General features: G+C 36.6%; 1 protein-coding gene across 1 annotated transcript in view; it reads left to right on the forward strand.

Annotated features, from left to right (window-relative positions):
• Positions 1 to 26,322, forward strand: part of MALRD1 (MAM and LDL receptor class A domain containing 1) — a 689,301-nt gene that overhangs the window by 520,158 nt on the left and 142,821 nt on the right. Inside the window, exon 33 of the mRNA XM_055354139.2 lies at positions 3,267 to 3,468. Within this exon, the coding sequence (XP_055210114.2) occupies positions 3,267 to 3,468 (202 nt within the window). The remainder of the gene's footprint in view (positions 1 to 3,266; positions 3,469 to 26,322) is intronic.

Here is a 26,322-nt window from a genome sequence, read left to right on the forward strand (position 1 = left end):
CAAAGGAGTCTTCATTAAAAATAAATGCTGAGGAGTTTCTTCATCAAAAAATTTAACATAGATTTAATTTGATAATATTATGATAGTTATATTTAGATGACCTGATTTTGGTCTATCTATGTTTAAATTTAGCAAGTTCTCTCTAAGTTTTTAATGTTCTTCATTATAAGCAGTAGCTTTGATCATAATATAACCTTTGCATATAACCTTGATGATAACATAAACTCTACTATAATTTAATATTTTTGTATATTCTTGGAATCCATATTTTATGACAAAAGTTATGCTAAAATTATTACTTTACATTATAAAATGTTGACAGTTAATATATTACTGGGTCCGTGTTTGACTAAAATTTAAAAAATATTAAAATAGAAATAGGCAAATTCATCCAGCAGTTAATTTTTAGAAAGCTATTTCAAATAATTATTACTGTGATATGAGTTGCCGTTTTAGTTAAGTATGTTTAATAAATGTAAAATTAGAAACAAATGACATTAGAATTAATTATTTTTCAAAGAAGTTAGCCATTGTGGTTTTTCAAAATTATCAACATTTAAAAGTTATTAAAAATACTTTGCTGAGAGTTATCACAAAGACACCCTCAGAATACAATAATATCATTTCTATTGAAGGACAGAAATATATGCTATAATTTTAGTTGTTAGTGGCCTTTGCATTAGACATAATGAATAAACAATGTTATGAGTTCCTAAGTAATACTCTTAATTTTCTCATTGGCCACAGTGGCTATGAAAACACTTGACATAACATGTAATTATTCAACTTAATATACTGGAGGTATTATAAATAACATGTTACTAATGAAATAACCTACAAACTGGCCAGAAATTTCATTGAAATAAATAGTGAGTTAGTAAAGTTGACCAGAATTAATTGGGATTAGTGGTAGGGTCAAATAATGGGGTAAGATGTGTTGACATGTATTGGAGAGTTTAATGCTCATGACATTGGGGAGGGAAAGTCATGGTGTGGTTTTGAGAAGTAGAGTAGGAAGAGAATGGAAGGAAAATGAATTTGACAAGAGCATGTAGGATTGAAGATTAAAAAGACTGAATGCAGAGAGAAAAATAAACTGTAAAACCAATAAAAATAGACACATTAATAAGTAAATATGTGCTGAGGTTTGGGGAAAAACAAAGTGTTGCAGTTACATTTTCATGTAATTTGTGAACTAATTTTGCCAGGAAGAAATTACAAAATAAATATAATAAAGCCATTTCTTTTTAAGTTATTGGGATGTAAACCAAGTGTAGAAATCAGAGTTCACTTTAATTAGGTTCTGTATAGTATGCTCTATTATCAACAAGTTGAATTAGAAACTTCACATCTTTTTATTTTTAATTTTTAAGAAATGGAAAAGTAATTACATAAACTTGTAAACCAAGTATCCACCAGATCCTGGAGCTGAAGATTCTTTGGGATGAGTGCTTACGTGTCAGACTGGAAGTAGTCAATGGATCCAAATTCCCTTCAGATTGAATCTTAGCTGCTTTTGTTAATTAAAGGATCAACATTAAAGTAATTTTTTGCTTGAGAAATGTCTTGAGAAGCTTCTTTTCCAAAATGTCCAATTTGATATTAGGGTTAAAGTCTCACATTTCAGGTTTCCAAGCTTTGGGCAAGTTTTAAATTTTTCTTTAGTTTATAATCATCTTGATTTATTTTTGTTTTGTTTAATTTCCATTAACATCTCGATTTCTGAAATTGATCTTAGATTTCTTTTGTACTTGGGGACACTAGCAGCATTCTTATCTTCTGTCTCTGGAATATTTGGTGATTCTTGCTAGTATTTCTGGAATGACAATTTAATATCATAAAATGTAATAAGATGAATGATATTCTTTCCTTCTTATAGAATAAATTTTGGATATATATTTTTTATTTATTTTTTGAGACAGAGTCTCCCTCTGTTGCCCAGGCTGGAGTGTAGTGGCATGATCTCCTCTCACTGCAAGCTCCGCTTCCCGGGTTCACGCCATTCTCCTGCCTCAGCCTCCTGAGTAGTAGCTGGGACTACGGGCACCTGCCACCATGCCTGGCTAATTTTTTTTTTTTTTTTTTTTTTGTATTTTTAGTAGAGACGTGTTAGCCAGGATGGTCTCGATCTCCTGAGCTTGTGATCTGCCCGCCTTGGCCTCCCAAAGTGCTGGGATTACAGGCGTGAGCCACCGCGCCAGGCCATATTTTATAGGATAAGTTAACTGTAGCTAAATTTTGACACTAAAAAAACAGTGACACAGTAAGATTTTTTAGTAAGAGGGAGGTCACTGGAAAAATGTACTATTGCAATAGAAGAAAATTAATATCCATGTGTTTTCTTTTCTCTGGGTCTTATTTTTCCCATGTGAAAAAAAGGGTTGTATAACTGATTGCTGAAGTATACTATAAGCCAAATATAAATATATAGGATATATAGATAGTATTTTATATATATATATCTATATATGGTATGATGTTTAAATATTACTATATTACCAAATTATATATAACGTTGGTATCTGATAACTATAAAATTTAGGTGCAAAAAGAGAATATAGAAATATAACTCTTTAATCTTAACTTTTTTCTCAATTATAGAATGTTTTAAACAGCACTAGAAAATGCCATATTTTATTTTTTTAATTATTTGTACTGATAAGCAAAAATACTAGAGTCTAGCATGTTTGTTGGTTTCAAAGCTAACTCTTTCTATTTTATTTCCTTATTTCCTGCATTTGTTAGTCACTGAACTATTAAAAAAAGTGGTGAATATCAATGTTAGTTCATCCAGGAAGATTTTCTGTCTTCAAAATGTTAAAATATTTTCTACACATTACTGTGGTTTTTAAAATGACTTCTATAATCTCATATTCATTTATCATATTCATGTATCATGAGGGTCCTCTTTTTCTGCAGTCACACAACCTTAGTCTAACATAGACAAAGTTCTTTAGCAATAAAAAATTTGTGTTTATATCTCCTCCAGCTTTTTAAATGCTTAAGACAGTTACAGTTTTTTTAAATTATGTCCAGTCTGACATACAGAAGTTGATGACAGAAGCAAACAAAGGTCCTACTAACCCAGGAAAATATAACATCCATTGGCTCACTTTATAACCCACAATTTCTACAGATAGAAAATACAACAGTCACTATATTGAGCTGTTACATAGCCAGAGATTTCATTCTTTCATCAATCATCTGGATGTCCTGATACTTCTAATATCCAATCATAAAAAGTTATTTTTTAATGATTTTTAAAGGTGTATACCATTGAAGAATCGGGGCTAAACATCCTGGTGTGGTCAGTGATTGGAAATAAAAGAAGGGGATGGACATATGGCTATGTGCCTCTCTCCAGTAACAGTCCATTTAAGGTGGCATTTGAAGCTGATTTGGATGGAAATGAGGACATCTTTATTGCTCTTGATGACATCTCTTTTACCCCAGAGTGTGTGACTGGAGGTAAGTGATTCTTTCAGAAAATGGGAATAAGTATTTGTTTTTAGTATCTAAATATACTAAAATTTGGGAATTTCTGAGGAATTACATTTATTTCTGGGTCCAGTTCTATTTATACATGGAAAAGAGTCATATATAGTAAGAAGTAAAGTTTCTCTGCATATGAACTTTGCCATGAAATTGTCATGTCTTGTAGGCAACAAAATAACTTTTCACTAAAGTTGTTTTAGAAACCCTGAGGAAATTTTGTTCGGTGAATGTAGCTTTATTTTCTGCTTTCCTTATTCCCAAAGGTTCACAAGAACTGCACAAGGCAAAGGCCCCTGTGGCTACCTATTATCTTCCGGACTGTCTTCTCCATCTGTATTAAGCTTTTCCCTTCCCCAGGCCACGTTCCTTCTCCTAACCATTTCTATCGTACAAGCTAGAATGCTCATTCTATTTCAAAAAGAAAAAAAAAAGTTCTATTCTAAACACCCTTTCTAAAAAAGTCACCCCTTTAGCTGAAATCTGAATTTCTGCTTTTTAAGATGTTCCCCCCAAGTGGGGCTGTTTGTTCCCTTACTGAGTCTTCCATTTAAAATATTAAATAGTAGGGTCATTGTCTTTCTAGCTACTCAATGCCTCTTTAAAAGTGGTTTTGTTGTTGTTGTTGTTGTTTTTTCCTAACACTCCTACTCAAAGTTTCTTTTCTTTTAAGGCCACACATCTGAATTTTTATTCTTCTCATAGTTTTTCTCTGGATTCAAAATCCTGGGCAATTTCAACTTCAGGTCACACACCCTATCTAAAACATCAACTTCTTTGAGTCTAATAACCAGTGCGAACCTGCTTCCTCAGGAAGTCACTCCCATAGTTAACATTCAGGGCCTGAGCATCCCCTTTGAAATCTTAAGATTAAAAATCTCATATAATCACCACTTTCTCATCTTCATTACTCCTCCTAAACCCATTTTCTAGTAACATTAATAAGAAAAAAATATATATTCTAGATCATCAAGGCCTCCTGGTTTCTGGGGTTCCATAAGCAGCCTCTTACTTTTTCCCCCAATAATTATAGATTTAATGATTAACACCTTATCCAAATCCATTCGCATTCAGAATTTTGAATTCTATTATGTTCTATTTCTTAATTTTTTCACACGAATTTGAATAGTATGTGCCAGGCAATTGGCTAAGCATTTTGCACATGTTAATGCTTTATTTATCAGCACACCCCTGTAGATTCTAGATATATATTCATATAATGATATGAATAGATTATTCAGCTCAAATTCTGCCATAATGGCTTTATGATAAATAAACTTATTTACAATAAATTATAATTTATTTACAGTAAGTAAATCTGTTATTGTAAATATATTCTAGATCTATATTCATATAGTAATATGAATAGATTATTCATCCCATATTCTGCCATAATGGCTTTAATCATCTTTGCAACTGAGGTCATATAACCATCTGAATTTTCCAAAACTGCTGCTGGTCATGCTAATGGGGACCACTAAATATGCTGATTTATCACCTTAGCTAGGCCTTTTAGGGTCCCAGATGCATGAGTTTCTCATTTCCTGGCACCAATTTTCTCCAGCAATCCTCAAATTCTCCCATTTCTCCTGGCATGTTCTTTACTTTGCTGGTATTTTTGTGTCCTTTGAATAGAATAAAGCCATTTTGTGATAAATTCCTTTAATTTTCTCATTTTCACCTCCAAATGGGTCTTCACCTGTCCCCAAACTCTTTTTGTCACCATTTATCTCAGGAAAAAAAAAAACTCCATCTTCCCAAGCATGAATATATATTTTTAGAACATTTGCTTTCTCAACTTCTTTCAGCCATTGCTTCATAAAAGTCTTCTGTAGCTCATGTCTTCAATACCTCTTCTTCCAGTCATTCTTGGCTCTGTCTTTTATATATATATTCCATAATATGTATATATATTATAAAATGTATTATTATATATTATATTATTATATATTGTTAATATTATTATATATTAGTAACTTATATATTAACATGCAGTCCATATATAGAATTCCATATTTATCATTATATATAATTATATATATACTGGAATATATATTTATATATATTTCTTATATATATTACTCCATATGTATATAATGGAATAATACATAATTATATGTATTTTACTAATTTTGAGCTCCTCAAGAGCAAGAGAAGCTTGAGAGCTTGTATTTCATCTCCAAATTCTAACATAGGGCCTAGGAAATGTAGCCTAAGAAATTACTATTTTTCAAAATAACATTCTAACAATGAAAACTGATTGTGTGAACAACAACCTAACATTCACCAAAGTATAAAGGTTCATCTTTCCCAGTGTGTTATAGAACAGACTTTCCTGTCAAGGACGATTTAAAAACAAAACAAAACACTAAGACCTTTGGTTTTAAACCTTGAACTTTGTCATTTTGTGTAATAAAAGTACCTCTCCCAAGCCCCATTCTCTCCTCCAAAATCCAGAGTCTTAGGGCATAGCTTCTACAGCACGACTTCATTATTGATTCAGGCAGATGCTTTTAGAAAATCATAAATTAAATCAGTACTGCTCAGACTGGGGTATACAGATACCCACAGCAATGTCTTAGGGATTATGCAATACCACGAAAGAAATCTGATGTAATTCAATGGGTTTATTTGAAGATTTGGCGAGAAAGGTTAAGTAATTTATTATGTGACATTTGAAGTAAACTCAAATCTACTATAGAGGGGAATGTCAAAGAGAAAACAGAAAACTTTAAAGAAATGTGATCCTTTAGCACTATTACTAATGTCCTCTTCCCTGTGGTTTGTGGCACTATGGTGGAAAATTTTGAGAGGTGCCTAATACATAATTTAGACATTGAACACCTATGTCATATAATAGACAATATGCGTAATATATTGGTGAATATGAAAGTTATAACCAATGCAAGATCTAAATAATACAAGAGTCTGTTGTTAAGTGTAGAAAATGGTAAAGAAAAGTGTGAAACCAATTTTAATAAGGTATCCATCAAAAAGGATATTTATGTATAAATCCTGAAAGATATACAAAATATAATATCTGTCTCTGAAAAATAGAAATATGAGTTATTTTTCTTTTCTTCATGTTATTTTTCTTCCATATTTTTAAATGTCTTCTTCAAACTGTGTTGTGTGTAATTGGGAAAAAATAATGATGTTACTTTGTCAAGTTAAAGTCATGATACACATAATTATTAGAACCACATATTTTGGGTTAATTATTGTTTTAATCTTGCCCTAAATGAAGTTATTTATTGGAATCATTATAGGGAACTATTGTGTAGATGGATTTATTTCTATTAATTTGAGTCTTGTGTTTTTCCAATAGTTATTCCTGTTAATAATAACTCATATCTGTGAAACTTTGAGAAATGTGAGAATAGATTATAATTAGCTCTTCTTACTTGCCAAAGTTAGGGAACATCAGGCAGAATAAACATTATGAGTGAGCTGTTCTGCTAGTAGTTCAGGGATCTGATGTTTCACTGTTCTGGAGCAAATCTTTATCCTGTGTAAGAATGAGTAATCTAGAATTAGTTTTGCCTTAGCAGTTTTTCTTCCAATTGCCTTAACTTTCCAAATAGCAGCCAACGAAGTCAGACAGAGTTTTTAGATGTTCAAGAAGAAAAAAAAAAAATAACAATTATATATATGCCTCAGAGACATTTGGTAAAAATTATCTTTTAAGTGTTAGTACTTAGCAAGGAAAACTTCATTTCCCAGAAATGCTGGATAAAGGAAGCATTCTTTTCCACGTAAAATTTAAAATAGGTCAAATTTTAAGACATTCCTCTTTAAAGTTTTTATTTTATAGGCTAAAAATCTCCAGAATATGTTGCAGTTTTCCAACGAAATATAGTTGTTAAAAAATGCAAGAATTCTGATAGTACAGGACCTACCACAATGAATGTTTACTGAATAAAGCAAGAAACAGAAATTAAATAGATTTTTTTCAGTATTGATTTATGTGTTCATACTTCAGCCCTTAGGAAATGTGAAAAAGTCTATACCATTAAAACTACTAGCTTTGTTTGTCTTTCCTTAGTTAACTCAGACAAGATACAAATGAACCAAGGCGCCTGAATTAACAGATAATTTTCTTAAGATCTTATAACAAAACATCTAGATTTGTATGTTGAACCTGCCAGCTTTCTGCTCAGGTCCAGATTAACATCCTACGATGAAAAACAACACACTCTCAACTTCATTTCAACCTTGTATTAGGTGTTTTGTTGTCGTTTTTACCACCCCCACAAACTCCCATAATCAGAAGGAATATAGAACAACATTTGTCACCCCAAGTTACCTGCAGTTTTCTTTCCATGTAGAAGATTCCACTAAAAACAGCAGTCCTATCCCCCACCAACCTTTACCTTCCGCATTATTACTTCTCTGTCCTACCTTAATTCCTTTAGGTTTCCCAGGGCAACATTTTGTAAATGAGACAAACTTGATGAAATAGAGCATCTCCAGAAATTCTAAGTCAGCAGAAGAGTGTGTTTATTTTTATTTGCATCTGTTTTCCTTAGCCATGTGAGTTTCCAAGAGAGAAATGTGTTTTCTGTTTTACTTCTATCATTTGAAACAAGGAGGATCTCATCTGTCTCCATGATGAAGAAACATTTTACAGCACTGTTAGGACATTGATACTTTTAACTATATGCGAGGTTGTAAAATATTTGAAACAACAACGGCTTGAAAATACTGTGCATTTCTACACAGTTTTGTCAGGAGTTTAATAAGGTGGCAAATACCAATAGACACAACCCTATGGAGATTGCGCCATAGCTAGGAAGTGGATTATTTCCATAGAGAAGTTGGCTGGTATACTGGGTAGAATAGTATCTCCTCAAAAATCCATGTCCTTTGCAAGACCTCAGAATGTGATCCCATTTAGAAATACGGCCTTTGTAGATGTAATTAAGATGTAAATTAACGGCATTTTGAAGTACAGTGGGCCCTAATCCAATATGACCAATGTCCTTAGAAGAAGAAGAGGAGAAAACACACGAGAGTACCATGTAATGAAGGGGGCAGAGATTGGAGTAACTCATCTACAAGCCAGGGAATGCCCGACATGGTCAGCTAAAAGGAAGCTAAGAGAAAGGAGTGGAGCAGCTTCTCCCCAGAGTCTTCAGAGAGAGCAGGGCTCTAGCAATACCTTGAATTCAGACTTCTGGCCTCCACAACTATGGAAGCATAAATGTCTGGTGTTTTCAGCCGTCCAGCTTGGGATACTTTGTTACTGCGACCTTAGAAAACTAATACAACTGGGAACATTGAACTCTATTTTATAGTCAAGAACTGGGTGCAGATCTTCATTACACACTGCTTCCTGATTTGCTTTCTGTCTCTCTTGTTTGCTGTCTGGGAAGGGACCCCACTGAGCCATGAGCTCTAGATTCTGTACAGTGGGCAGATGACCTTGACCATGGCACGTGTTCCTTCTGGATCCTGCCCCAGGTCAAGGTGGTTGGAAACCCTCCCTGGCCCTGGAAGCAGTTAAGGCTCAGACTCACATCACCATGGCCCTCTCCTAGGAGGGACTCAAGGCTGGCATGGCTCTGCATGGCAAGCATGGTGGATCAGGGCACCTACCCAGCTCAGCCAGCCTCTGGTGCCCCTTCCTCTGAGCCAGGTGGCGGCAGCAGCCCTGGGCAGAAGAGACAGCAAGGAAGTGGTCTCATGGAAGCCCAGTGGAGCAGAGACATGAGGAAATAAATCACATTTCATCCAACTTTAGGCAGGAAAAGCAGGGATTCACCACCTGCCTCATTTTCTTTCTCTTCCCAGAGCAATCATTAAACTTTTCCCATGCTCAGCCACCCCTTTCCGCCAAAAAAAGAAAAAAAACTTCCTTACGCTTACTACTCATTGGACCTGATTTTTCTCATCCATGAAATGATTATTGTCAGGATTTAGGAATATGCCTTTCCTAAGAGTTGCATTAACCACTTCACGCAAATGAGGAATCATTTTGAAAAACCTAAGAATAATTCTTAAGTGACCTAATATGTCACTTAATATTCTCCATTGAAACATGCTGCATCTGAAACTCCCTTAGATAAATACAATAAATAATGAGGTGCTACAACATGTTCAAACCCTGAGAAAACTCCAGTATGGGAGATTAACATTATGGGCACTTTTTCCCCACCCACCCCGACTAGGTTTTGTTGTTATTGAATTGAAAGAAAATAGACCTTTGGAGAGTGAATGCAGATTGTAAAGAAAAGAAATGTCATCATAGGGCATCCTTTTTGTCTTGACTTGATAAATATAAGTTAATGGCAAATAGCAAGGTGCCAAACAAAGAATAAAATTTGTAAGAAAGTCAAGGGGAATGGTACAAATTCTGCTTCACTGCTGAAAAGTAATAGCTCTCACTTCATTAATGAATAGAGACTCCCATTCTTCTCTGGTATCTTTAGGCTTGAATAGCAAGTCCAAGTAACTATTTTCAGGTGTAATCTCTTTAGCACAAATTATTTAAAGGCAGAGATCTTTGTCAGTTGTGTTCAGTGGTGTATTCTATATGCCTGGATGAGTTCCTGTTATGTAGTAAGCATTCAATAAGTATGTTGTATGACTAGAGAAATATGTTGAATGAAGAGATAATTAAGTAAAAGTCACTATCAGATGAATTTATATGTTATATGGCACCTCTCTCTTCATACTCACCAGTGACCTCAGCCTCCAAAGTTGTTCTCAGTTTCATGTTTGGGGAAAAGAGAGATCGCGAACAAGAGACAGGCAGAGAGAGAGAGAGAGAGGATGAATTTTGTGAATAGTCTAGCAGGCTCTGTGTGGTGTATCAAGTGATGGAAAGAGAACCACTGGAATAAAATTTTGGAGAGCTTGATCTAAACTATGGCTGTACCATACTTGTACAATTTTGAGCAAATCATTTAAACTCTCTAGACCATGTTATGTCACCGGGGAAGTGAAATAGATGAGTGCTTAAATCCCTTCCAACTCTGCCATTTTATGATTATATGATACTGGATTTGGAGGAGAGGATTAGGGAAACAGAAAGAAGGCACAGGGCATGACATGGGAGAGGAGAAAGTTCAGAGAGAATGAGGAGGGAGTAAAAGGAGATCTGAGAATTAGGGCAGCGAGGTAAAAGTAGAAGTGTCATTGCAGTTAGATGCAGAAGACTTCTCACTACTGGGCGTGTCTTTGAATTTAAGTTTGCCATTCATTCAGTCAATACTTGTTGAAAATCTGTGTGGTGCCCTTGAGTTGAATTGGAAAGACAGGTAGGAATGTAGTAGTGTCTACAGCTCTCAAGGAGTTTACAATCTAAGAAAATACTGCTATAATGATGCATACATGAAAGTTTAAAGTACAGTTTGTCCTTAAACAACATGGGTTTGAATTGCCCAGTTTCACTTTTTATGGATTTTCTTCAACCAAATACAGATAGCAAATGCAATACTCATGGGATGCAAAACCCACATATACAGAGAACCAACTATTGGTATAAGCAAGACCCAGTAGGGCTAAACAAACCCCCAATTTGTGGCATTTGCCTATTTCTTTGGTGTAAATACTCCCAGCATGGTTGATTTCAAGCTGTGCATGTGACATCACTGAAGGTGATATTAAAAATAAATGTTCATCACAGTACAAGCAGTCTGCTACACATAGTGTCAGAGGAGTGAGCCCCAGGTTCAACAGCACCACCTCCCTCCCAGCTAGACAGTGGAATGAAAGTAAAGGCCATGCTTCATGGAAACACACACACACACACACACACACACACACACACACACACACACACTTACTCAGCATTACTAATAGAGATTATTGCCAATGAGCAATAATTTTTTTTCACAATAAGGATATTTGTACCTTTTGTTTCAGTTGGTAAAGAAGGCCTCAAAAATCTCTTGGTTATGAATAATAAGAAAATGCCATTAATGTCTTCAGTGCCTGTGCATACCTTTCTAAATATCCACTTTGAAACCAGTTATTGTCCACTGTTCCATATCCTTACTCTCAGTACATCTCAGTCAGCAAGTTCTATAAATGTTGCCACCTTTTCTTCTCCCAGTTTCTTTTTACTGCCCAGGTTCTCATTTGAGACCTTATGATTGTTCATCAGAATCTCTGTAACGGCCACATAACTGATATATCTAATTTACTCACACATATACAACTCCCAAATTAGTCCTCTAGTACCAATGATGTTGTCATTTCCAGAAAGATAGACCACTCCCCTATCTTACCACAATAGCCCAAAGAATATGTTATTGCAAGCAACAGAATTGCACTTGGGCTAACTTAAGCAAAAAGTAAGTTTACTGAAAGGATATTGGATTGCTCCAGAATTCAGAAGTAAGGCTAAGAACCCAAACCAAGGACATGAGCAGGAAGCAAGTGAGGTTGACAACATTCAAGGGTAAGACTGGCTAATACCAATGCCTTCAAGTAATAGCTTTGGAAGCTGAGCTATCTACCCCTCTGACATCACTATGAATAATCTCGAATACTCCCTATGCCATTCCTCTGAAATTGAAAGTGCTGGTTGGAGCATACCATTTCCAATCCCAAGTCGTATTTCCACACTTCAAAGTCACGTTAAGTTACTCGATCATCTTTATTTACACAACATGCATCTCTGGATGATAGCAATTCTTATTCTCGTTGTATCAGAATTAAGCTTGAAAATTCTGCAACATTTGTGCCAAATTATAATATTAACCAGCAACAATAAACCCTCTATGTATACTTTCGTGTTGTATAATATAGAGCAAATGGAAGGGAAATTAATCAAAATACATAAATTCATGCAAGTTATAAAGAGGAGAAAAATGCTTAGTGGTTAATTGCCTACTAAATAAGTTTCTTATTCTTTAGTACACCTACTGACTTGTCTGTCTCTGTCTATAAAATGATCCCTTCAAACAGGATCATTTGTCTTTCTCAAGTCATTACCCGTATCCCCTCATCTCCATGATTTTAGTCCTACCACTTCTCTGGCTGAGAAAGCACAGCGCTTTATCTCCTCTTGTGTAAATCCTCCTCCAATTTCAGGGGCAGAGCGAAAGCTGCTTTCTTCATGAATTTATCCTTAATCCTCCCCACAAGAAACCACCCTCTGAGATTGTCTTAGTCTTAACTTTGCAGTTCTTCTATAGTATATCTTATAAGGTATTGTTGATATCTGTAGCTTTTTCTCTGTCATTTTTAGTTCCTCCTCATTGAAAAATCCACATTGTCGTTTTTTTTTTTTTTTTTGATTTGGCAAGAATGAGTGATCTTTAACTTCAAAGTTGATTGAGAAAAATGTAAAATAAGTTTCAAGTCAATATATAACAGAGTAGGTATGTATTGTATGTAATATAACAATTGTAGATAAATTATTTAAAACTTGGTTTTAATACAAGTGTCATTTTTATGATTTTGGTTCAGTTAGTGATTCATAAGGCCTCATTTTAAAATGAATAGTGATAAATGTATAAAAGCCGAAAGGAAATGATTACCAGGCAATCCTGATTCACTTATTGGATTATAGAATATTATTAGATTTTAAATCTATTATTGTGAGTCATGAAGTCCTTACTGTTTGTCAAAAGATGGGTTAATTCCTTTTTGCTCCTAGAAGGGATATTAGATTTGAAGGCAAAAACATTAGAGCCAGGAAATGCCATTAAATGCTAATACCAGGCAGGCTTAAGGGGGTAAAACCTGGATTCCCTGCTTGTCAGCCTTTGGAGGAGTCTGCCTGTTATACTAGAAGGTGGTTCTTACTTGGTTGCCTGCTGATCATCAGGCTGGAAGGAATTTTGTTGAATTAAGAGGAGGAACTCCAAATGACAACCACGGAAAAATCACTCTCAGTGTGAACTATATTCCATTAGCTTGAATTTCACAAGTGTCTCATCCAGAAGTCAAAGATAAAACACAAATCACTGTCCCAACACTCTGTCTTAAAGATGAAGCCTTTTATGTGAATGATGACATTGGCCACATAAACACATATGCATTAATATATATGTAACATAACATATATATATATATAAAATAAAACATAACATGGTAACTTAGTCATTTCACAACCATATGGAAACAATAATAAATTCCTAAATTCCTGGTCACTTTTGGAAATTATAACCTTTGCTGACTCTTATTTTCACTCAGAAAAGCTCAGCATCCAAATGTTTTACCAGGCCAAGTATGTCAGAGAGGTTCTGTGGGCATTTCACAGCCAGGGTCAGTCTGGCCCTGTTTTGTTCACCTGGGCTATGAGAGGCTACTTTTATTAAGATTTTTCTGATTCCTTGGAACACATATGTTGTTTGCTGGAAAGCATCCAGACTTTATAAAAACAAGTTCATTTGTTGCCTAAGAAATAGGAGAATGCAACACTGTTTTACTTAATAGTCTAAGTTTTAAGAAAAGATTTTTTTTTCAAATAGAAAAACAAGAGACTTTCCAAGAATGACCAGTTTTTGTTTTGTTTGTTTTGCAGTAGCATCTTATTGATGTGTAAGAATATTTCACCCAGAAAGGACCAGTTGCTATTTGTAGAAATAGCTGAAAATGAGGGCCTGGGTGGGAGTCATGGTTCAACAAACAGTGACTGTTTATACATATATGAGTTTTCATTTTTCACCAGTGTAAAGTTGCTCAAAATAGAAAGCATGGGATTAGAAAAATAACCAGCTTCCAGGTACAGTGGCTCATGCCTGTAATTCCAGCACTTTGGAAGGCTGAGGCAGATGTAACACCTGAGGTCAGGTGTTTGAGACCACCCTGGCCAACATTGTGAAGTCCCGTCTCTACTAAAAATACAAAAATTAGCTAAATGTGGTGGCGCATGCCTGTAATCTCAACTACTTGGGAAGATGAGGCAGAAGAATTGCTTGAACCCAGGAGGCGGAGGTTGCAGTGAGCTGAGATCATGTCACTGCACTCCAGCCTGGGGGGACAGAAAAGAGTTGACAAGCTCATGGCTGGTTTTTTTTTTTTTTCTTTTTTTTCACAGTACACATGACTAAGCAATTTAAAGACCAGTCCAAGAACCAAAATATCTAAACCTTGTGTTTTGCCCTTCCTTCCTCTTCCGATGGTAATGTAACTCATGTTATGCTGGTGTGATGTGCGCCTTGTCGGTTTCCATATATACATCTTTTAGCTTACATCTTCGTACTTGAGCCATCCAGTTCTGACCAACAATCTCCAAGAACACGTGTTATATAAATGGGACGAGATAACCCAACACAACTTAATCTAATCACATTTAGTTGTTTCTATTAGGAAGGCAGAAATTCATGTGAACCTTTTTCTTTTATAAAATAATCATACAGTCGTATACAATGCTCTAAAGTTTAGGTTAAGCTACTCATTCACATTCCTCAAAAGTTAGTCTTCCGTTAAACATAGCTATATTTGTCTTTGTCTTCAGTGCTGATCACTGTTAACTGGAAGTTATGGTATCACAGCCACTTGTTCTATTTGATTGCATCATAAAGTAGTTGAGATATTGCACCTGGAAGGTCTCTAATAGACAATTGTAGAATAATATCTGAGTCTTGAGTGGTCTTCTCTAATGCCCATCTCACTAAATGATTTGTCTCTCATTTGACCTTTCTAAGACAGATAAAACTGTTGTTCCCAAAGTCCATGTGAAATTTGACACTTCCTTCACTGATAGATTGTCTAAAACTCCTAGAATATTTTTATTGTATATATTTACGGTATGTGATGAGAGATGGCTTCTAACTCACCATTCTCAGCCTTTTATACTAAGAGAAAGATCTGATTATGTTTTGGTACCAAAGCACCTGCTCATAATTTCTGTGAGTAACAGCTTTCCACTCATAGGACTGATGATGATTTTCTCTTTCTCAGCCCTATATCAGCTAGCCAAGAATACAATGCATGTCCTATCATCTGATATATTCATTATTTCCTCTGTAATTTTAGGGTTTTATGGGGAAGAACGTGGGCATAGGCGAGTCTGAATCAGGTGTCAGTTTGTTGAATACCAACCAAAAACGGTAGACTTAACCCTGTAAGGCGTTGGAGAACCATTTTTGAGCAGAGTTCTTCCTTTGGGAAATGTGTGCTGGAAGAAATGTGAACATTGAATTAAAAGAGGAATGTATTTAATAATACTGGGCCTAAAGTTAGAAGTCAGGAGTTGAGGATTTGGGGAATGCTTTAGCTATTAAATAAACTTGCAGTCAATATGAGCTAGAGCTATCAGTGAGCAACAGTGTTAAATTAGGCCAAGTACACAACCTCGTCCAACATTGCATATAATTGTGGCCACACTAACACTGATACGTCAGACTGGGAACTATAGCACCATATGGAAATGATTAAACAGGAATGAATCTGTAATCCACAGGGGTCCTTCTGGGTTGCAGGCCTTATGGCAGGAAAAAAATGGCCAGCAACCACACTCCTTTTTTATATTTTTAATATATTCTATCACTTTTACATATGTTTTAGATTATTGGGGGTTATACGAAGGCAGCAAATTCATCATGTATGCAATTTCAGCCATTTGCAGTGGTATCACTATTTTTGGTTATGGAGGAATTCTTTACAATCCCGGCAAATATTGATATTGGGTAAAAGCGATAACTCTTTTGGGGCCTCTTAAGACATTCTGTTTCTTCAGATCTTATTTTCTTTCAAGTCTGCAGCCTCTGTATGTGCTGGAGGAAAGGAAGAACTCTGATAATAGGGTTTTCACTTCTCCACCTCAATCTCATGTTTCCTCTGAATGACATCGCCCATCATCCACTGCCCAGCTATCTTCTCCAAAACTCCTCTATTATTAGTGAGTAGCTTCCTGCTTTCAGGTAACCTGCCTCTGGATGTGTGTACATGCATGCACACATATTTATACAAATCACGTATACATACATAAGTGCATTTATGTTTGTGTTAAGTCTGAATTTTTTCCAGCTCCCTCTTACGTTAATTTTATTTAGCCTTGGCCTCGACTAGCTGCCCTTATTCACTTTGAAAATAGTTATCATTTTGTGCTTGGCATCTCTTCTCAGGTACTTGTTAGCTTCCATATTGGACATAAGTTCTGGAAAATTCTCCATTTTCTTCACTCTTGTCTCTCTGTCTGGCTTTTGACATTTGGTCATGGCCAAACAAGCCTTCCTGATTCCTTATACTACACACAATCTGTGTACTTTCCCACGCATGCCAGGACTCTCTGAGTCTTTAGTCAAATAGAGGTCAAACAGAGGTCATGTTCCATATTTCTAGGAATATTTAAGCTATTAAATATATGGAAATGAAATAAAATCAAATTATTCTTTTCTCTTTCCCCATTACAGAGGATGATTTTTCAAACTAAAAAAAAAATTAATATTTGTATACTTTATGAAGGGCTCTTATGGAGACATAAGCACAAAGTTATAATTCACAATAACCTCAAAACAAGGGTACTTATAATTGCAGCTACTAAATTATAAGTTTCTTCCCTCATAGTTTTCTTGTAATCTTTATTTATTTATTTATTGTTATTATACTTTAAGTTTTAGTGTACATGTGCACAATGTGCAGGTTAGTTACATATGTATACATGTGACATGCTGGTGCGCTGCACCCACTAACTCGTCATCTAGCATTAGGTATATCTCCCAGTGCTATCCCTCCCCCCTCCCCCCACTCCACAACAGTCCCCAGAGTGTGATGTTCCCCTTCCTGTGTCCATGTGTTCTCACTGTTCAATTCCCACCTATGAGTGAGAATATGTGGTGTTTGGTATTTTGTTCTTGCGATAGTTTACTGAGAATGATGCTTTCCAATTTCATCCATGTCCCTACAAAGGACATGAACTCATCATTTTTTATGGATGCATAGTATTCCATGGTGTATATGTGCCTCATTTTCTTAATCCAGTCTATCATTGTTGGACATTTGGCTTGGTTCCAAGTCTTTGCTATTGTGAATAATGCTGCAATAAACATACATGTGCATGTGTCTTTATAGCAGCATGATTTATAATCCTTTGGGTATATACCCAGTAATGGGGTGGCTGGGTCAAATGGTATTTCTAGTTCTAGATCCCTGAGGAATCGCCACACTGACTTCCACAATGGTTGAACTAGTTTACAGTCCCACCAACAGTGTAAAAGTGTTCCCATTTCTCCACATCCTCTCCAGCACCTGTTGTTTCCTGACCTTTTAATGATCGCCATTCTAACTGGTGTGAGATGGTATCTCATTGTGGTTTTGATTTGCATTTCTCTGATGGCCAGTGATGGTTAGCATTTTTTTCATGTGTTTTTTGGCTGCATAAATGTCTTCTTTTGAGAAGTGTCTGTTCATGTCCTTTGCCCACTTTTTGATGGGGTTGTTTGTTTTTTTCTTGTAAATTTGTTGGAGTTCATTGTAGATCCTGGATGTTAGCCCTTTGTCAGATGAGTAGGTTGCAAAAATTTTCTCCCATTTTGTGGGTTGCCTTTTCACTCTGATGGTAGTTTCTTTTGCTGTGCAGAAGCTCTTTAGTTTAATTAGATCCCATTTGTCAATTTTGTCTTTTGTTGCCATTGCTTTTGGTGTTTTAGACATGAAGTCCTTGCCCATGCCTATGTCCTGAATGGTAATGCCTAGGTTTTCTTCTAGGGTTTTTATGGTTTTAGTTCTAACGTTTAAGTCTTTAATCCATCTTGAATTGATTTTTGTATAAGGTGTAAGGAAGGGATCCAGTTTCAGCTTTCTACATATGGCTAGCCAGTTTTCCCAGCACCATTTATTAAATAGGGAATCCTTTCCCCATTGCTTGTTTTTCTCAGGTTTGTCAAAGATCAGATAGTTGTAGATATGCGGCGTTATTTCTGAGGGCTCTGTTCTGTTCCATTGATCTATATCTCTGTTTTGGTACCAGTACCATGCTGTTTTGGTTACTGTAGCCTTGTAGTATAGTTTGAAATCAGGTAGTGTGATGCCTCCAGCTTTGTTCTTTTGGCTCAGGATTGACTTGGCAATGCGGGCTCTTTTTTGGTTCCATATGAATTTTAAAGTAGTTTTTTCCAATTCTGTGAAGAAAGTCATTGGTAGCTTGATGGGGATGGCATTGAATCTGTAAATGACCTTGGGCAGTGTGGCCATTTTCACAATATTGATTCTTCCTACCCATGAGCATGGAATGTTCTTCCATTTGTTTGTATCCTCTTTTATTTCCTTGAGCAGTGGTTTGTAGTTCTCCTTGAAGAGGTCCTTCACATCCCTTGTAAGTTGGATTCCTAGGTATTTTATTCTCTTTGAAGCAATTGTGAATGGGAGTTCACTCATGATTTGGCTCTCTGTTTGTGTGTTATTTGTGTATAAGGATGCTTGTGATTTTTGTACATTGATTTTGTATCCTGAGACTTTGCTGAAGTTGCTTATCAGCAGAAGGAGATTTTGGGCTGAGACAGTGGGGTTTTCTAGATATACAATCATGTCATCTGCAAACAGGGACAATTTGACTTCCTCTTTTCCTAATTGAATACCCTTTATTTCCTTCTCCTGCCTAATTGCCCTGGCCAGAACTTCCAACACTATGTTGAATAGGAGTGGTGAGAGAGGGCATCCCTGTCTTGTGCCAGTTTTCAAAGGGAATGCTTCCAGTTTTTACCCATTCAGTATGATATTGGCTGCGGGTTTGTCATAGATAGCTCTTATTATTTTGAGATACATCCCATCACTACCTAATTTATTGAGAGTTTTTAGCATGAAGGGTTGTTGAATTTTGTCAAAGGCCTTTTCTGCATCTATTGAGATAATCATGTGGTTTTTGTCTTTGGTTCTGTTTATATGCTGGATTACATTTATTGATTTGCATATATTGAACCAGCCTTGCATCCCAGGGATGAAGCCCACTTGATCATGGTGGATAAGCTTTTTGATGTGCTGCTGGATTCAGTTTGCCAGTATTTTCTTGAGGATTTTTACATCAATGTTCATCAAGGGTATTGGTCTAAAATTCTCTTTTTTGGTTGTGTCTCTGCCCGGCTTTGCTATCAGGATGATGCTGGCCTCATAAAATGAGTTAGGGAGGATTCCCTCTTTTTCTATTGATTGGAATAGTTTCAGAAGGAATGGTACCAGCTCCTCCTTGTACCTCTGGTAGAATTCAGCTGTGAATCCATCTGTTCCTGGACTCTTTTTGGTTGGTAAGCTATTGATTATTGCCACAATTTCAGCTCCTGTTATTGGTCTATTCAGAGATTCAACTTCTTCCTGGTTTAGTCCTGGGATAGTGTGTGTGTCGAGGAATTTATCCATTCCTTCTAGATTTTCTAGTTTATTTGCGTAGAGGTGTTTGTAGTATTCTCTGATGTTAGTTTGTATTTCTGTGGGATCGGTGGTGATATCCCCTTTATCATTTTTTATTGTGTCTATTTGATTCTTCTCTCTTTTTTTCTTTATTAGTCTTGCTATCAGTCTATCAATTTTGTTGATCCTTTCAAAAAACCAGCTCCTGGATTCATTAATTTTTTGAAGGGTTTTTTGTGTCTCTATTTCCTTCAGTTCTGCTCTGATTTTAGTTATTTCTTGCCTTCTGCTAGCTTTTGAATGTGTTTGCTCTTGCTTTTCTAGTTCTTTTAATTGTGATGTTTGGATGTCAGTTTTGGATATTTCCTGCTTTCTCTTGTGGGCATTTAGTGCTATAAATTTCCCTCTACACACTGCTTTCAATGCATCCCAGAGATTCTGGTATGTTGTGTCTTCGTTCTGGTAGGTTTCAAAGAACATCTTTATTTCTGCCTTCATTTCGTTATGTACCCAGTAGTCATTCAGGAGCAGGTTGTTCAGTTTCCATGTAGTTGAGCGGTTTTGAGTGAGATTCTTAATCCTGAGTTCTAGTTTGATTGCACTGTGGTCTGAGAGATAGTTTGTTATAATTTCTGTTCTTTTACATTTGCTGAGGAGAGCTTTACTTCCAAGTATGTGGTCAATTTTGGAATAGGTGTGGTGTGGTGCCGAAAAAAATGTATATTCTGTTGATTTGGGGTGGAGAGTTCTGTAGATGTCTATTAGGTCAGCTTGGTGCAGAGCTGAGTTCAATTCCTGGGTATCGTTGTTGACTTTCTGTCTCGTTGATCTGTCTAATGTTGACAGTGGGGTGTTAAAGTCTCCCATTATTAATGTGTGGGAGTCTAAGTCTCTTTGTAGGTCACTCAGGACTTGCTTTATGAATCTGGGTGCTCCTGTATTGGGTGCATATATATTTAGGATAGTTAGCTCTTCTCGCTGAATTGATCCCTTTACCATTAAGTAATGGCCTTCTTTGTCTCTTTTGATCTTTGTTGGTTTAAAGTCTGTTTTATCAGAGACTAGGATTGCAACCCCTGCCTTTTTTTGTTTTCCATTTGCTTGGTAGATCTTCCTCCATCCTTTTATTTTGAGCCTATGTGTGTCTCTGCACGTGAGATGGGTTTCCTGAATACAGCACACTGATGGGTCTTGACTCTTTATCCAATTTGCCAGTCTGTGTCTTTTAATTGGAGCATTTAGTCCATTTACATTTAAAGTTAATCTTGGTATGTGTGAATTTGATCCTGTCATTATGATGTTAGCTGGTTATTTTGCTCGTTAGTTGATGCAGTTTCTTCCTAGTCTCGATGGTCTTTACATTTTGGCATGATTTTGCAGCGGCTGGTAATGGTTGTTCCTTTCCATGTTTAGTGCTTCCTTCCGGAGCTCTTTTAGGGCAGGCCTGGTGGTGACAAAATCTCTCAGCATTCGCTTGTCTGTAAAGTATTTTATTTCTCCTTCATTTATGAAGCTTAGTTTGGCTGGAGATGAAATTCTGGGTTGAAAATTCTTTTCTTTAAGAATGTTGAATATTGGCCCCCACTCTCTTCTGGCTTGTAGAGTTTCTGCCAAGAGATCTGCTGTTAGTCTAATGGGCTTCCCTTTGTAGGTAACCCGACCTTTCTCTCTGGCTGCTCTTAACATTTTTTCCTTCATTTCAACTTTGGTGAATCTGAGAATTTTGTGTCTTGGTGTTGCTCTTCTGGAGGAGTATCTTTGTGGCGTTCTCTGTATTTCCTGAATCTGAATGTTTGCCTGCCTTGCTAGATTGGGGAAGTTCTCCTGGATAATATCCTGCAGAGTGTTTTCCAACTTGTTTCCATTCTCCCCGTCACTTTCAGGTACACCAATCAGACGTAGATTTGGTCTTTTCACATAGTCCCATATTTCTTGGAGGCTTTGCTCATTTCTTTTTATTCTTTTTTCTCTAAACTTCCCTTCTCGCTTCATGTCATTCATTTCATCTTCCATCACTGATACCCTTTCTTCCAGTTGATCGCATCGGCTCCTGAGGCTTCTGCATTCTTCACGTAGTTCTCGAGCCTTGGTTTTCAGCTCCATCAGCTCCTTTAAGCACTTCTTTGTATTGGTTATTGTAGTTATACATTCGTCTAAATTTTTTTCAAAGTTTTCAACTTCTTTGCCTTTGGTTTGAATGTCCTCCCGGAGCTCGGAGTAATTTGATCGTCTGAAGCCTTCTCTCAGCTCGTCAAAGTCATTCTCCATCCAGCTTTGTTCTGTTGCTGGTGAGGAACTGTGTTCCTTTGGAGGAGGAGAGGTGCTCTGCTTTTTACAGTTTCCAGCTTTTCTGCTCTGTTTTTTCCCCATTTTTGTGGTTTTATCTACTTTTGGTCTTTGATGATGGTGATGTACAGATGGGTTTTTGGTGTGGGTGTCCTTTCTGTTTGTTAGTTTTCCTTCTAACAGACAGGACCCTCAGCTGCAGGTCTGTTGGAGTACCCGGCCGTGTGAGGTGTCAGTCTGCCCTTGCTGGTGGGTGCCTCCCAGTTAGGCTGCTCAGGGGTCAGGGGTCAGGGACCCACTTGATTTGCAGTCTGCCCGTTCTCAGATCTCCAGCTGCGTGCTGGAAGAACCACTGCTCTCTTCAAAGCTGTCAGACAGGGACATTTAAGTCTGCAGAGGTTACTGCTGTCTTTTTGTTTGTCTGTGCCCTGCCCCCAGTGGTGGAGCCTACAGAGGTAGGCAGGCCTCCTTGAGCTGTGGTGGGCTCCACCCAGTTCGAGCTTCCCACCTGCTTTGTTTACCTAAGCAAGCCTGGGCAATGGCAGGCGCCCCTCCCCCAGCCTCGCTGCCGCCTTGCAGTTTGATGTCAGACTGCTGTGCTAGGAATCAGTGAGACTCCGTGGGCGTAGGACCCTCCGAGCCAGGTGCGGGATATAATCTCCCGGTGCGCCGTTTTTTAAGCCCATCGGAAAAGCGCAGTATTTGGGTGGGAGTGACCTAATTTTCCAGGTGCCATCTGTCACCACTTTCTTTGACTAGGAAAGGGACCTCCCTGACCCCTTGCACTTCCCGAGTGAGGCAGTGCCTCACCCTGCTTCAGCTCGCTCATGGTGCACACACCCACTGACCTGCGCCCACTGTCTGGCACTCCCTAGTGAGATGAACCCGGTACCTCAGATGGAAATGCAGAAATCACCCATCTTCTGCGTCGCTCACGCTGGGAGCTGTAGACAGGAGCTGTTCCTATTTGGCCATCTTGGCTCCTCCCCTCTTTTGTAATCTTTTTGAATGCTGTTAATAAAATGCCTGCCAGAGATAGTTACCCATTTGTAACAGGTGTATTATATTTTACAATGAGCATTTTTACTGTCTATATCACTGAGTATGACAATGTTTGGCAACAACATAATTTCTGCCCTTTAAAACTGAAGTTCTACTTGCATATCATTTTTTCTTTCAAAACAGACAATTTTCCTTTTCTCTAAACATATTAATCATAAAGGTAAAAATCCATCAGATTATCCTTGGGCACTTTAGGCTTTTATGGAACTTGTATGAAATTCATGAGCACATTTCATTGAATTTCATTGCAAATTATCAGTGTGATGTAATTTTTATTCCTATAAGAAATATGTTTCTACTGCTGTGCAAACATTAAATGAACAATGAAACTTAACGTCTTCTGGGAGGACAAAGAAACACCTACAATATCAGGAACTGGAACTGTCTGCATTGCACAAAGTGAAGTGAAGTATGGTAATCAGAGAGATGTCTTGGTTACTGGGAATGTCGAAGTTCCTAAATGCCAGGAATTGGAACTGTCTGCATAGAACAAAGTGAAGTAGAGTATGGTAATCAGAGAGATGTCTTGGTTACTAGGAATGTCAAAGTTCCAAAATGCCAGTTCCTAAATCCCTTATCCTAGGTGTTTTTTTTTTCTTAAATATTTTCCTTTCCTCTCTTTTAAGATCTAGTAGAAAACAAAAATGGGAGGTTTATTCTTTTAAATATATATACATGTATATACAACATCATCTGCAAAAGTCCTTTATGTAAAATCACATAAAACTTCTGAAGCAATTGGTAAAGACCTGTAGGATGCATATGAAATGAATGACAGAGTTCTTTACTTAATTATAAGTTTATATTCAAATATATTTGAAAATTTATTTTTTAAAGACCTTTCCAATTTCTATATTGTTGATCTATCCTTTTACTATTTTTGATTTATTCCATGGATATAGTCAATGAAATCATTCTTCAGTTCGTCCATTTTGATTATCTAACTCCATATTAATTATCAAGAAAAGTAAAATTACTATTTAAACCATTGATTTATTATTCATCAATGTAAGAAATATTGATTGAACACACATCTCATGCCATTTACTCTTTTGGGCAATAGGAGTCAGTGTATTCTCAAAGAGAGGTTAAAACTTGTCCAATATGATTTGGAGTGTCCAAGCTCTATTTGAAGTCACAATTTTGAGCAAAACCTGAGTAAAGACCTGATGAAGATGCTGTTGTAGTGATGCAATTACAATTTCCTGACAAAGCACAAGTATAGCTTTGATTGTGGGATTTTCTGTTGTTTCAGAATCCTTTTTCTCAAAACTAATTTGTACACTGATTCCCTAAATTCTAAAGCAACATTTCTTATTTACTCATGTATGTAGAGACGGAGTCTTGCTCTGTCGCCCAGGCTGGAATGCAATGGCGCAATCTCTGCTCGCTGCAACCTCCACCTCCTGGGTTACAGTGATTCTCTCACCTCAGCCTTCCAAGTAGCTGGGATTACAGACACCCACTACCATGCCTGACTAATTTTTGTATTTTTAGTAGAGATAGGGTTTCACCACGCTGGCCAGGCTGATCTTGAACTGCTGACTTCAAGTCATCTGCCCACCTTGGCCTTCCAAAGTGCCAGGATTACAGGCATGAGCCACCGCGCCCAGTCTAAGGCAACATTTCTTAACCTGTTTTCTGCTGAAACCCATGCTAGCTGATGTTTATGTGCTTGTCACATTACTTGCACAATAAAGACAAGGGTAAACATTTTATTGTACATTTTAAGCGTTGGATTACTGAATATTAAAAGGGATTTGGAGAAATTAAAAAAATTAAAAGTCTAAGAGAAAAGTATCAGATACAGTGTACAGACTGAAACATATGTTCTAACGGATATTGGTCCAAGATAGATAGATAGATAGATGGGTGGATAGATAGATAGATAGAAGATAGATAGCTCAATACCAATATTGGTATTTATGTATACCAGTGTTAGTGTGTATAAATAAAGTATGTCTATATATATGTAGCTGTATATATAGCTGTGACTCCACACCCTTGTTCCTTACTGAAGGAAGCATATTTGGTGGCATGCAAGTGAATGAGAGTAACTTTATTGCTGGTACAGCCTTGAATCATCTCCAATATACAAAGAATAAATCAGTTGCAAACAATGGCATGAGATACGCTTTATTGCTGATTCCAACACACTTGAAACTTGGGATCCTCCTTTTGAGAAACACTCCCTAAAGCATATAAACTAAGCTTTCATATAAGTCTCTTTGTTCTTCTCACCCCAGCATTAGGTCTGTATAATACCCCTAATCAGATGTAGCTTGAAAACTGTTGACTTAACAAAACATAAAGAAACAAACAACCCTAAGATATATAATGAGTCATCTTGTCAAAATTAATCAACACTTTTTTGGAATGTTTTTATTTTCTCATCTCTTTCCCTCCATCACAGTCATCAACATTTCTGAGTGCCCATCTACATTTCTTTTGTACATCCCTTCATCCTTTCTGATGGTACTCTTTGGGGTATATGCAAACGACACTATCAACACAGAATGTGCTATTTTCGTTTGCTTTCCTGATCTAAGTTTTATTTTTGCTCTGAGCGTGTTAGGCTCTTCTACACAGTAATTGTCTCGCATAATGAACAACAACATGAATTCCCAAGGAAGCTAACTATTGTCGGGACCGACCTTACAACATTTCCCTTGCACAGTCACTGGCCTTACACCTCAATGCCATTGGTTTTAAGCAACCTGACCAAGCAGCTCACTGGGCATAGTAAGAAATGGACCAGTGTGCTTGATCAAGGCACAGTACATTTATCAAAATGTTATGCATTTACTTGCTGAATTGCTACATTCTCAAATAAATTTGGAGAAATTAGAACATAGAAATTTTAAGAGAAAATCATCAAACATGAGGTGTTGGTTACAATGTAGGTTCTAAGGAATATTGGTGGTGACATATATATAATATATGTATATATACATATTTTACATATGTATGTGTTTTATATACATGTATATATTATATATGTTATATATGTATATATACATATTTTACATATGTGCATATTTTTTATAATATATGTATATGTATATATACATATTTTATATATGTATATATTTTATATAACATATATAGGTGGTTAGATATCTATCTATAGATCTATCTATAGATCTGTCCTATGCCTTTGCAGGGATGTTCCTGAGAGAATTTCTAAGAAATCTCTGATTTGGAGTGTGCCTTAAGGTCAGCTTCCCAGGGAACCTG

This window comes from Gorilla gorilla, chromosome 8, assembly GCF_029281585.2.
Source record: "Gorilla gorilla gorilla isolate KB3781 chromosome 8, NHGRI_mGorGor1-v2.1_pri, whole genome shotgun sequence".
NCBI lineage: Eukaryota > Metazoa > Chordata > Mammalia > Primates > Hominidae > Gorilla > Gorilla gorilla.